Raw genomic sequence first — 13,648 nt, 5'->3', positions numbered from 1 at the left:
TGTCTGTGCCAGGCTATCAGTCATTATCCTCCTTGATTTGAAGATAAGTTCTAAGTCCTATCACCTGGAACACAAATAGTCCACATCCAGATCCTGTCAATCCTCTATCTTGGACAGTTACCTTGCATCTGGGCCTACTCTCCTCTTCCCTCTGTCTTCACCTACATTAGAAACTTGTCACCAAATACTGGATTCCAGGACCTCCTACTGTGTCCCAAGGACCCCATGCTGTCACAGGGGACATCAGCCCTGGTGAGTGTCCTCAGGGAACTTCCAGAACAGGCAGTTATGGCCAAGATTACCTTTACCTTGCCCTCTTAACTCTTGAGCTGGCATTAGCTGCCACAACAAAACTTCACATGCTGGATAGCTTAGCCAAGCACAGTGCCTCAAAGATCTGCAGTCTGGAGGCTAGGTGAGGGTACCAGAGCTCGCATTGTCCAGCTTCTCCTCTTGATAGGCAGACAGTGGCCTTCTCATCCTCCCTCACATGGCCTTGCACTTTGCTTACATCCCCAAGGACTCAAATCCTATTGGAGTAGGCCCACAGCCTTAGGACCTTGCCTGAACCTTAATTGCCTTCTTAAAGGTCTTATCTCCAATGAGTGTCACATTGGGTGGGGGTGGGAAAGCTAGGGTTTCAACACGTGAATTCTGGCAGGACAGATTCTATCTATAATGGTGGCACCCCAGCTGCAACCCCACCAGAGAGCAACCCCTTTCCCGGAAACTGCTTGCTTAGTCCCCCACCTCCCACGATGCTTTTGATTCAGTCCCTTCCATATAGATTTTGAGTCACTTATCCTCCAAGGAGACTTTCTTAGCCCCTCCAAACCAGGTGGACATTTGCCTAATATCCCTGACACTCCTGGTTGAACTGGCACAACCTCCATGACATCAATACCTAAGCCTATCATACAGTAGCTGGATGGCAGACAGCAGGTACTCAATAAATGTTGAATGGATGGGTAGTGACGACAACGAGGGATGAGGGCAGGTACCAACCTACCACTCTTTGGCCCTCTCGCCCTACCTTGCACCCGAGCAAACCACACCAATAGCGCCTCAGAGCTCAGTCCACTTGTAGAGGAAGATTCTTCCACAGAAGGTCTGTGTTGTTACCAGGCGGCAACTCACCTCAAGAAGGTCGGTGGCTAGTGAGCATGACTCACAGAGTGCTGTGAACATGGTCTTGGGTGAGCGATACCATATGATGTCATGTAGGCCAGTCCCATTACAGAGTGTATGTGTGTGTGTGTATATGTGTGTGTGTGTGTGTGTGTGTGTGTGCATGCTACACATGCAATGAGCACAGGCACGTGCATGCTCACGAGCACACACACACACGCACACACACACATCTCTGCACGTGTGTATTCGTGAACAACAGCAAAAAGAAATGAAAATGATCATATTAAAAGCTTAGACCTAGAAGCTTAGAAAAGAGGTAAGATTTCCGTGAAGTCCTAGGGCCTTGCAGACACTGCAAGCTGTTTAACTCTTAACCTAGGTTCTGCCTCTATAAAAAGGATTATGAAAACTTGTATGAAGCTGGGCAGTGGTGGCGCATGCCTTTAATCCCAGCACTTAGGAGGCAGAGGCAGGCAGATTTCTTAGTTCTAGGACAGCCTGGTCTACAGAGTGAGTTCCAGGACAGCCAAGGCTACACAGAGAAACCCTGTCTCAAACAACAACAAAAAAACTTGTATGAAAGGGACCAATTGGGCAGACAGCTCAGCGCTAGCATATATGTCATGCACAAGACTTGGTGTTTGAGCCCTAGCAGTAGACAACAAACCAAACAAATTTAAAACATCTACACAAAGCGTCTGAGGGAGAACTGAGAGAGTAAAGTAAAAGAAACTCCAGGTAGCTCCCAGACACAGAGCAAGTGCCTAACACATGTTAGTAATGCTCCTTGTTCTTGGCCTATTGATATAATTTTTCCAATACTTCCAGCAAAGCTCACTAAATGTGGGCATTTATTCGCAGGAAGATTAGCACATTTGTGGGTCTTGTGTCCCCTCTGTGACAAGAAGGAATAACCACTGCCTCGCTTGCATGGATGTAGAGCAAGCTCCACAGCACATGCACCATGGGAAGTGTGAGAAGGCATCACAGCTTCAAGATGCTCCGTCCATAGCTCAACTGCCCCATCCCGTCTCACTTCTCCCTCTAGCTACAGAAGCAATGGTGCTTGCCCATGTGCTTCAGTACATCTGCTTAGTGAACACTCTCTCTCTAGACCCTGTCTGGTCTACTATATCAGATGTCTCCAGTCCTCCACAGAACCTCCCTAAATGTCTGCTTGAACCCTTTTTTCTCCCCTCTGTCCATGAGTGGAAACATATTACGTATAGAAGGACCAAACTCAACTTCATCATCAACAGGAAAGAGGATCCAAAACAACACGCATCCTTCAATCTTTTAAGTAAGTTGTATTCAGAGCCGCCTGTGCTCCAGGAGGGAAAGTGATGGACAAGATCAGCATCTTCCCTTAAAGAATCAACAGTCTGGCTAGGAGGTTATGATGTGATAAAGCATCCAGGACCCAGGAGGGTGCAGTGAGCAGCTAGTTCGCTGCTCCTGAACAAGGTAAATACTAGGATGGACGAGCCATTCTTTGTGAAAAAGGGAGAAGCAGACTGGGAGTGAAGTCTTTGTGGGGCAGGGGGTGCTATGACATGTAAGCAAAAGACTATAGGGGTGAACATGAAGAAAAATCATCAGAGTCTAGAAAGGAGAGATATGTAGAGAGAATGGAAGGACTTAGTCATAGCAACCTCTACATACTACTTACGTGGTGCCTAGCACAGTGGCGACATCTTACAAACTATGTGTAAATACCACCAGGGACACAGCTGAGGAATGTCACCAAGTACTTTCAGGTTTAGACTGAGATCAAAAGATTCTAGCAGGGCTTCAGCTTTAGTCATGGAACCCTAAAGGATGGACATGGTATAATAAAGCGGTTAGGGCTGGGGACAGTAGCCTCTGGGGAGGGACAAGTGGGAAATCACTGATTAGGATGATGGCAGCTATTCTCTGGGAGGGTCACCTGGCCTGGGCTGGATGGTGAAGTAAGGGAGAGAACTAACCACAATGCTATGCCACTCTCTCAGCATGACGTCAGGGGAGACACAGAGGCCAGGCCAACTGTAGCCCTCACTTAGAGGGGGTGACTGGATGAAAAAGGAGTGGCCTTGTAGGGTGGAATGGTTGTAAGCTTGAGCCATGGGTGACAGGACAGTCAGGGTTGTGATTATACCAAATACAAGGAAAAGTTGGCAAGGTAGCCTGGTGATATATGCCCCCTTAGTAGGGCACTGATTGGCAATCTAGAGCAGTTCAGCCAGCCCTACAAATTTTAATTACATAAAGCCTGAGTCTACTACCCTCTCCACAGTCATTTTTAAAACTGGCTCTGGGAAGCTTTCATGCTAAGAAGGTGACAGCCTGGAGAATATTCAAACTAAACTATCCTTGTCACCGCTCAGTCATCAAGCACCTTTGAAGTGCCAGAAACAGAGCTTATTTTCCAGCATTCGCCCTCCGTGGGAAAGCTTGCTGTGGAGGACACAGTTCTGTGCAGAAGTAGAAGAGAAAAAAAATCAATTCAAAAGTCCTTCTCCCTGACAGATCAATAGCTGTCTGTCAGGAAGTCTGACTTCTCCCATCTGTGCTGGGTAAGTGGACTCTCAGCGCACAGCCATACTCACCGACTGGATTTCTGTCTGTGGTGATTTGCAGCCCCAGGGCCTCTCTGCCTTGTTCCTGACTCAGCACGGGATTTGAATTTGACAGAGAGGCAGAGGGATCTGCTATTTGTAGGTGGTAGCAAGGGATGTCGACAAAGCAGGAGGGATGAGCTTTGTGAGCTCTGAATGACACCTGCCCCTAGTACAGGGCTCTAAATGACACCTGCCCCTAGTACAGGGCTCTGAATGACACCTGCCCCTAGTACAGGGCTCTGAATGACACCTGCCCCTAGTACAGGGCTCTAAATGACACCTGCCCCTAGTACAGGCTCCACACATGTGACGCTGTGACTGCAGCTGCCTCCAGATGCTCTCATGGCCAGCTGCTGCTCACCAGTAGGTCTCCACCCCAAAGAACCTGACTTGGAGTGGCAGCCCCTTATGCTTACCTCATCCATAGGCTCGGAGCAAGAGATGTTGCATGTGTTGGGTTGAAGAGATGGCTCAGTGGTTAAGAGCACTTGTTGCTCTTACAGAGGGCCTGAGTTCAGTTCTCAGCCCTGCATGGTGGCTCATGGCCATCAATCACTCCATTTCTAAGTGATCCAATATCCTCTACTGAAACCCACAAGTACCAGGCATGCACATGATACATATAAATCCATGCAAGCAAAATGTTCATAGGCATTTTAAAAGTTAACTGATTTTTAAAGAGATGTCACATATCTTTAGTTTGTGAGGTATCTACACCAATGTATAAGATGCCCAAATATCCACCAGTCTGAAACTTTAGAAGCCTGTGCTTTTCTGGATCTAACATACCTTTTGTGAAATGGAAGTTTAAAAATTATCACAAAACCGAAGTCTATTGCTCCCTCGCATCACCCCTTTGCCCATCCCCCCTTGCTCTCTTTTTAAAATTTTTTTTTTTAGCAGAAATCACAGTCAACAAATAGACAATGTTATCTGATGGTTGTTTACTGCTCAGAAAGGCACTTCCCAATATGGTAGCCTCTAACGCCATGCAGCTGTTAGGTCTAGGCTGACTGAAATGAACAGAATTGAAAGCCCAGGTCTTCAGCCCCACTGGTCACATTTCTAGTGTTCCACAGTCAGCTGTGGCTACTGGCCATTGATACATACAGTGAACAGGCAGACACAGCTATGACAGCAGGAGGTGACACCAGAGAGTACAGGCTCCACGTGTAATCTTCAGAGAGGAGGAGCTCAGAGCCGTCTAGCTTATCCTGAGCCTAGAACCATGCTCCCTGTGTAGAGTGCTCTTTACATGAATGATGGACTGACGGAACTTTGTAATACCAAGCAAAATCTGAGAGCTTGAAACACTCTACAGGCCACATTTTAGGCGGGGCATAGGTATTCGTGCAGTGAGCCAAATACACACACTATGCTAAGAAAGCAAGCTTCCTAAAATGTTATACAATGTGATTTCGTTTTATGAAGGGGCACGAACCACCAACAACCATTTAAAAAGAAATGTTTTGAAACCCCAGGTGTAACCAAGGGCTCTCCGGCATTGTGACATTGTGATACGACATTGAAGTATGCTGGGCTGCATTATTCCTACCTTGGGTCACATGTGATCCATAGGCTACAGGTAGGACACCTGAGCAGATCAAACTGTTGACAGTCATTGCTCCTGGCTAGAACTGGGAAAAAGAACCCTCTACTCTATGTGTTTCTGTAATAATTAGATTTGAATATGTAAGTGTAGCTTGAGTATTTTGAATTCAATCTCAAGTAGACCTCTAAAACAAAAAGAATAATACAATGTTTTAACCCATCCCAAAGATAGACAGCACACTTTTCACATGTCTACCAACAACAAACTCCTCATACGTTTACTTCACTTAATCTCAACACTAACCCTGGAATTAGATATTTCTGGACTCTGTTAGATCAGAGAGGATCATACGGCAAGGGCAAAGCTGCATTGGCATGTGAGTCCAGCTTTCTCCTTTCACAGTTAATGGCACTCTGCACCCACAGAATGTGGGTCTCCACAGACTAAATCCCAGATGGGCTCTGAACCAGCTGTTCCATCCATAGAGAGCCCACAAGCAGAAGGAAGCTATCACCAGGCACAGGAGAAGCATCTTTTGTTGCTCAAGATAGTAGGGAATACAACAAAGGTTAAGCTTGCTAGCCCTCTGCAGTGCCTGTCATTCATCCCACAAAGGCCCACTGGTAACCTGTGCATGCTGCTGGAGGCTTCCCCAGATCCCTGGCTCCCCGCCTCTCGGCCTCTCTAGCTCTCCAGATCTCCAGCAGACGCATTTGTGGGATTTTTCAGCCAGTTCCCCCAAAAGAGGAGTTCTCAGCTCACTTGCGGTAGGAGCCAAAACACTGCAGAGTTGCCTTTCAGCTCTGTGGACAAGACATTCCAGGTTGCACGCGGGGAGGCTTGTTTAGCTTCGCACTTGATGCAAATGGGGCGTGTGTTTACCCACAAACACACACATATATGTACACAACAGAAGCCGCTGCTGCCAACAGAAGCTGCTGCAGTGGCAGGATTCTGGAAGCTCAGACTTAACTCTTAAGCCACGTGGAACTCCATCACAATGCCTATCAGAGAAAACAATCTAATTCCTCCTAAGCCAAGTTTCAACCTCTGCCCAGAAAATTCAGTAGAAAATTCAGTAGAAAATGAAATGTAATACTCTATTAAGCTTTATTTTCTCAGCACAAGCGAGGGCTCACCCGAGCATGGAGAACCATTAAAATGGATCTTACATATATCATTATAAATTTAATAATCACCATGACAGCTAGAGTTCAAGTTAAAATGAATGTCAGCTGAGCATGACCAATTGATGTTACCCCAGCTGCCGCCGAGCCTCACTTGGGGTTGTAGTCTCCTTCCATAGGATCCGTGGTACATGGGGACCAACCCAGTCCAAGCCAAGAACAGATGGGAAATGCAAGCAGCTACACCTAGCCAAGGAAAAGCCATCATAATTGCACATTATCTTAGTGTAGCAGCCCAATTAAATTTTCCTATGGTGTCAGAGGTCTCAACTGCTCCTCTGCTAAGTGTCTGGATCCCAAACTTAACTGACACTCAGTGGAACGCAGGCATTCCTCGGGCTGCTCACTGTAATCAATTTTCCTTCTACCTCTGGGAAAGCTCCTATAGAAACTGGAGTTGAAGGTCGAGCAGGCCCCACACTTGGCAAACCAAACACCAAGAAACAAGTCCCACTTCCCCAGCTGCCTGAGATGGGGCATTCTGCCCGAATCACAAGAGGCCCAGCCTCAGGAGTGTTTTTTGTTTTGTTTTTGCTTTTTAGGAATGGAGTCAGGGTCTGTGTTTTAAAAATGTATTTCAATCTATTTTTTATTCTTTGAAAGACAGAGTAAAAACCAATATAAAAGCATACAGAGAGAGAGACAGAGAGACAGAGAGACAGAGACAGAGAGAGAGACAGAGACAGAGAGAGAGACAGAGACAGAGAGAGACAGAAACAGAAAGAGAGAGAGAGAGAGAGAGAGAGAGAGAGAGAGGCCATGCATATTACACACACTGGGGGACTTGATCTTTGAAATTCACAAGAGGAGGGGACATGATAGATGCCTCATCACCTGGTAGAATGCCACAAGTTTGGGTGCCATCCCAACACTTCACCGGAAACACAGGGATCCTTTGCAGACAAACACAGACTCCGGTCCTACATGAACTAGTTTAACCCTTGACTAGCCCCTGGTCACAGTCCTGCCGATGGATGGAAGACCTAACCTCAGCTTCCTTCCTGAACAATCAGCTACAGTGTGTCGCTCCCCAGTGAGTTTCACTTTTGAAGGAGAGTTGAAGTTTAGCTGGCAGACACAAGTCCTGGGTGAATGAGGCTTTCAGACCAATCACAACCAGTGGCCTGCACTCAATGGGCCACTTTAAATGACAAGAGAGTCCACGGGGTGCATTTTTTGATCCATATACACAAGAGCCAGCAGACAACACAGAAAATTCCTTAAACAAAACCAGGTCAGCCTGGAGCATCACTCCCAGGAAGGCTAAATGTGCACACTGCCCAGAGCAACTGAGGTACAAAGGAACCCAGTTTGGCTTGGAGGATACCAGAATTTTTGGTTAACTTCTGTAAACTCTACGTAAGCCTCTGCCTTCTTAGGTCCTGGCACTAATGTATTCCTTCCGTTCATTTATTTCAAGTGTTAACCACCAACGATCCAAAGCAGAAAGCATAGCGCTAGGACACAGAAATCAGGAGCAACTACACCTCCTCCTCAGCAGAGAAACACAGACAGGTCTAGTCCACAAACACCACTCTCCGGACCACCCAGCTCTTGCTCCACAGAAAGACTCCAGCTCCAGGCAGCAAACTGTAACTGAAGTTCCACCACTTACCCTCTTTTGATCTTCCAGTCCGTGAGTGACTGGCTTTCTCTTCTGCTGTTGACTTGACTCAGAAATGGATTCCATTTCCCAGGCATAAAATCTTCTTCAGTGATAGTTTAAATCCACAGCAGAACCAAGTGCCCCACACAACAGCGCCCTGTGCACACCACCGGACGAGGTCCCACCAGAAAGGAGATTGTGCTATCTCTTCAAAGGTCTTGCCATCTTCTTGAAAGCCACTTAGGAACCTGGCTAGCCACGGATGCCTTGGGGATGATGGAGGCTGTCGCTGACATGTTGAGGATGAAGATCACGGTTTCACTTCAGGGTTGCAACTCACTTTACAAGAGCCCCATGGATATATTTGGGCAAAGAAGAGTCCATATCCTGGGGTGTGTGCCCCATTCCTGCCCAAGGAATCCTTTTCCTTACTGTCTGCTTGGTACGGATAATTTATATATCAATAACAATGTAAATGGGCATTTAATCCACCGAGCTGATAACATCCACATCCCTCTCGGCAGCCCTTGGCTCCTATAAATCACCACAAATGCCTCTCTGCCAGCCGCTCCTCACAGCTCCTGTGAGTGTTTGTCTCCGTGGCAGCTCCCCTCCCGGCTGTCATCTTCCTTCATGCAGAGAGACCCAGACCTGAAAAGAAAATGCTCAATGGTCAGGCTTGTCTGTGGTGAAGTATGGTGTTTGAGCTGTCTTGCTTGCCATCTGGAGCCCCACAGCAAGGCCTGGACCCAGCCACAGCCAGCAGTCTTTCTCTGAACCCAACACTGATCACATCCATGGGTAAGCAACCTGGCGGGGTCGGGGTGGGGGTGGAGCTCATGGACTCCCCCACTTCTGTTCTTGAAATTGCAGGGCAGCACTGGAAAGGAGCTATCTTTCAAACCCATGTAGGGCTCACTGCCACAGCAGCAATAAGGCATGGTGGATGGCAAGAAAGAGGGAATGATTCCCGAGGCCTGAAGCAACATTGTCTCTCCTCTGGCCCCCCTTATGGCTGTAGGAGATTGGTGTGTGGCAGGTGAGACTCCCTGGCCACAGGGGAGGAAAGCGCAGCATCAATGTGACAGACATCTATCTGGAAAGCAACTCTGCCTGGGAACTAGGTGCATTCCCTGCTGGAACCAGCAGGCAGAGTCGACACCAGTTACCTCCTGCCTGACGTCACAGAATCTCCAAGAGCCACGGAAGGGGGAGAAAGGAAGAGCACTTGTGCTCAGGACATTCTCACTGGGTGCATCCTTCCTTGGGTGGTTTGAGAGGTGGAGTCAGGCCTGAGAAGTATCATAACAATGCTTCAATCAACAGTCTCAAATATCTCCTCTCAACATCAGCACCTCAGGAAACAAAGGTTGAAGGGGTGGGTGGGGTGGGGCAGGGTGGGACTGGGAGCCTTACTAAAAAGTTTACCGCCAACATTTCTTACTAAATTTCAATTCAGTCAGTGCCAGCCTGTGGTCAGATCCAGCCAGAGTGAGCATAAGACTGAAGCCCCCAGATTCTTCCTTGCAGCTGTCCTGACCAGCAGCCGCTTTAAAATGAGGCAGAAGTCACCCTCTGTCATCACACTCTGTCAGGCTTCCGTGCAGCTCAGTGCCAAACTGGGTTGAAAGGCAGAGATGAGAGCTGGTAGCAGAGAACAGGAAGACCGGAGTGGGGTGATGCTTGGGAGAGATGCTTTGGAATTAATGGCTTTCCAGGTGCACCCCTGACAAGTGTGGCTTGTCCTATGCCACACATTTGGCCAGAACAGAGTTCAGCCAGTCACACTGCCCCTCTGATTTGGATTAAGAATTGATGAGGAACGGAAAGACCAGAAAAGACTTCCCCAGAGCAAGATTTCAGATGTTCTTTGTGGACCCAGGAAATAGCTAAGCACCCTTGTGCTACCCACTAGCACCCTGGGCATCACCCCTCCAAAAGATCTCTAGCAAAGGCAAGCCTCCGAGCCGTAGTTCCGGAGCATAATCTGAAGAAATTAGTGAACTGCCCCTCACGTAGTGCCTTATCCAGATGTTCAGCTGAAACCTAAATAGAACACTCGGGCAGATGTAGCTGGGTTTGAGTCTTTGCAACTTTCTCACCGTGTGACTTCTGTCAAGTATCTTAGCACCTCTGAGCCCCAGCTTTCTCATCTAGAAAGCGCAGGTGATGCTAATGACTAAAGGAAAATGTTCATTTAATATGTGACCTGCTAAAAGTCGTCGAATGCCTTCTATGCCTCTGGTGCAATCTACTGACACACATATCCATTTATTCAAAGGGCCCCTTTGTCATGTGCCAGTCAGTTTGCCTCATGCTAAAGATTGCACAAGAGCAGCCAGGCAACTTCCCTAAAACAAAAGACAGTTAAGAAGCCATTTGTCTGGAATCTGAACTCAAGTCTGGCTTAAAAATTCTCACCTGTGTGGAAGCTGCTCTGGAAAGATCCGGTGCCATTTGTCTAGTTCAGAGTCTATACTTACAGCTCCTGGCTGTGCTCATGAATAATAATGGAAAGAAGGAAAAAAAGCCCAGTGCCCAGAAGGATCTCCTCCAGCCCTGGGCTCGGCTTGTGTCTGAGAACAGCTCTGGCCCCTCCACCAAGCTTGAGCCAGCCCTCTCCCGGGTGAGACCCTGTCACATCCCATCACACCTACAGAAGCAAACACCCTGGAAGCACATGGAGGACAGACGCTGTCACCACAGAAGTATCTTCCCTGCCAGCGGGGAGTGGGAAGATGTGCCACACCTCCTGCAAGCCTTTTGTTTTCTCTAGAAGGCAGTCTGCACCGGTTCTGGGGGCCACTGCCTTCCTGCACCAGAGTGCAGAGTGCTCACAGGGATGCTGCTGCCAGTGCCACATCTGATGTGGGTTCTGACAGAGAAGTCTCCAGAAGTTTCAGTGTGCTTGTAGGTGGAGGCAAGGAGGAGGCAGGACTAACAGAACGCTAATTGGTCATTAGAAAGTGAACACGCCTGTTGGATTGATCCCGGATGTAGCTGTTCAGCACTAGCACCTCTGTGCCATAAGTCAGCCAGGGATCTCTGGTCAGCCTCTGCAAGGGGTGTCGTGGAGGTGGAAGGTGGGAAGGACACATAGGAGGAAAGCCTAGACCAGGAGGTACCATCAGGTAAGCTGGGGAGCCTTGTGGCCAAGATCCATGATCTAGAAGTCCAGAAGACAAGCCTAGTCATATTTACAGATAATTCAAGCATGCTGCCAGGGGTTCTGGACCCCAAATAGATTCTGTAGGGCTTCAATTTCTCATTGCACACCTGTCCCTACTTCTTCCTTTTGGACAATTGAAATAGGAGTATAGGGGATTTTTCAGGTTTAACCCACCAGGTACAAGACAGAGTCTAGTCTCTAAGGCAGAGATTTCCCTCAGAGCACTACTCAGGTCCTTTACTGCAGGAAGCCCTAGTCCCAGTGAATGGCCAATGGGATTCCGGTACTAAACAACAGCAAGTTAAGGCTTCCAGTCTGGACTTACTCCTGCCGAGATGTTAAAGCCTGAGTTTATTTTCACATTTTGCTTAATTCTCCTATGACTTCAAAATGGGGCACTATCCATTTGATCTCCTGGCTCCCTTCAGCAGGTCTCACTCTTGATTTCCAGCCAGCACTGAAGGCAGAAGGATGTGAAAGGGATGCCTGACCCATGCCATTTTATAAGTGGAGCACATCCCTAACTCAGCATTTGCTTCCTCGTGCCAATAGGAGAATGGGGTGGAGTGGTGGTGGTGGGGGCTCATGCTGACCTAGCCCTTTATCCACTGAGTGATAGACAAGTTGCCCGAGGTGTGTGAAAGAGTACCAAGGAGGTATGATGGGCTTGAGACTTAAGGTGCAGGGCAGGATGCTCCACAGAAGTCTGTGAGCCAAGCACTTTTGCCAGAAGATTGACCCAGCCACCAACCCCTGTGCCTTTATCTGAGCAAGCTGGCGAGCAGAGCATGCTTGTGCCTCTTCCTCAATAAAAGAAAGGATCACACACAAAAATAAGTCACTAGGGCCCCAGCTGGGCAGTGCAGGCTGCCTCTGCTACCGCCGCTGAAGTCCTTTTGCCTGCAAGAAAAGAGCTGGCTGGGCAGATATATCCCACAGGGCCTGGGCTCAAATACTTGGGTACCTCTCCCCCCACTCCCTTCGCTAGCCACCTTTGCCTGTAGCCAGCAGCTGCCAGGAACAGAGTGTGAGAGAAAGAAACACAGTACCTAGCCTGGCTTGGTGTCCCAGCTCAGGCTCCTATCAACCTACCCCCATTCTCCTGCTGACATGGGAAAAACCCAGTTAGAAGGCAGAGGAGAGACACAAGGCATTGCACAACACACACACACACACACACACACACATCCCTACAGCTGCTCGGATCACGCACAGGGACACACACATCCCCAGAAAGAAAGACGCGCAGATGAGTGCCAGACCTATATTCGGAGACAAATGTGGCCAGAAACAGGGCACCGACATAAAACCACCTTCAAACATACCCCAAAACCAGCACACAGAAAGGACACACAGAGAAAACACAGACCGTGACAGAAAAAGCCAGGAACCGTGGTACTCAGTCCCCCAGCACCCCAGAGAGTGTTCGCAGACGCCCACACAAATATAACAAATACGAAAGGACCCAGACGCCTGCACACACCCAGAGACACAATCACAGAGTAGAGACAGAGACACGCAGAGCACTCAGAAACACAAGAACACGCGCAGGGAGATGGGAAGCTGCTTCGGACGCTTACACTGAGAGGGGCACACGCCCACTCCGGATGGGGGTGTGCACAATTTCGCGAGAGGCCTGAGAAAGTGCACAGCGGAGCTCGTAACCCAGGTCCGGTGTAGCGCAGCTAGCCTGGCATCTGCTGGGGAAGTTTGTCAGATCATTTCTGAACAAGGGTGGATAGACTGGCTGGCCTGCTTGTGCGGGTGGCTGAGCGTCCTCCTGTGAGGTCTCTGTGATACAATTCGGTGCCTTCACAGGCTCGTCGCCCGTACTTCAAGATCCTGGAGTAAGGGTGCGGTCTCCTAGCCTAGCCCCGACCCCTTTGCAACCCCACCCTGCCTAGACCTAGCATCCTCAAGTCCTCTTCTTTTTGCCAATCCAATTGGGCAGGAAACTTTCCCCAGGCCTGTCCTAGCGGGCAGCCTGGCCAGGCTTGACCCCAGAGAAGCAGCGCAGGGTCCTACCTGTGCCCACGCCGGCTTCCGAAGCCACAGCCTCCAGCCAGTCTTGCTCTGTATCGCTCTGTACTCGGACCGGCGCTCCTCAGCCCCAGCGCTGCCACTACAGCCGCTCCTTGCCCTCCTGTTACCCGGGAAACGGCCTCCTCCTCCCTTCCCCCAGCCAACCAGTGCAGTTCACATGGTGCCTCACAACCAATGAGCAGCCTCGCCATTCTGGTCCCCTTTCAGGGTCCGGAGTCTCTCCCCCCGCCCCGGGACTGGAAAGATAGACAAGGCCCCTCTGGAGATGGGGTGGGTGGGTGAGGTCTTCTGTTAGCACTTATATTGACAAGTCAAGAAAGAGAAAGACTAGAGAACCGGAAGAGGGAACGACCTCACAGA

At 49.0% G+C, this 13,648-nt stretch overlaps 1 protein-coding gene across 2 annotated transcripts in view; it reads right to left on the bottom strand.

Annotated features, from left to right (window-relative positions):
• The window catches only part of Nav2 (neuron navigator 2), a 654,216-nt gene extending 640,832 nt beyond the window's left edge, over positions 1 to 13,384 (bottom strand). For both annotated transcript variants that reach the window (XM_031386765.1, XM_031386769.1), the window contains exons 1-2: positions 13,271 to 13,384; positions 8,086 to 8,727 (exon numbers count right to left, since the gene is read on the bottom strand). In XM_031386765.1, coding sequence (XP_031242625.1) covers positions 8,086 to 8,160 — 75 coding nt within the window. In that variant the 5' untranslated portion in view covers positions 8,161 to 8,727; positions 13,271 to 13,384. The remainder of the gene's footprint in view (positions 1 to 8,085; positions 8,728 to 13,270) is intronic.
• Between the last annotated feature and the right edge of the window lie 264 nt (positions 13,385 to 13,648).

Source organism: Mastomys coucha, unplaced genomic scaffold (assembly GCF_008632895.1).
Source record: "Mastomys coucha isolate ucsf_1 unplaced genomic scaffold, UCSF_Mcou_1 pScaffold21, whole genome shotgun sequence".
Taxonomy (NCBI): Eukaryota; Metazoa; Chordata; class Mammalia; order Rodentia; family Muridae; genus Mastomys; species Mastomys coucha.
This window is presented reverse-complemented; position numbering and strand designations above follow the sequence as displayed.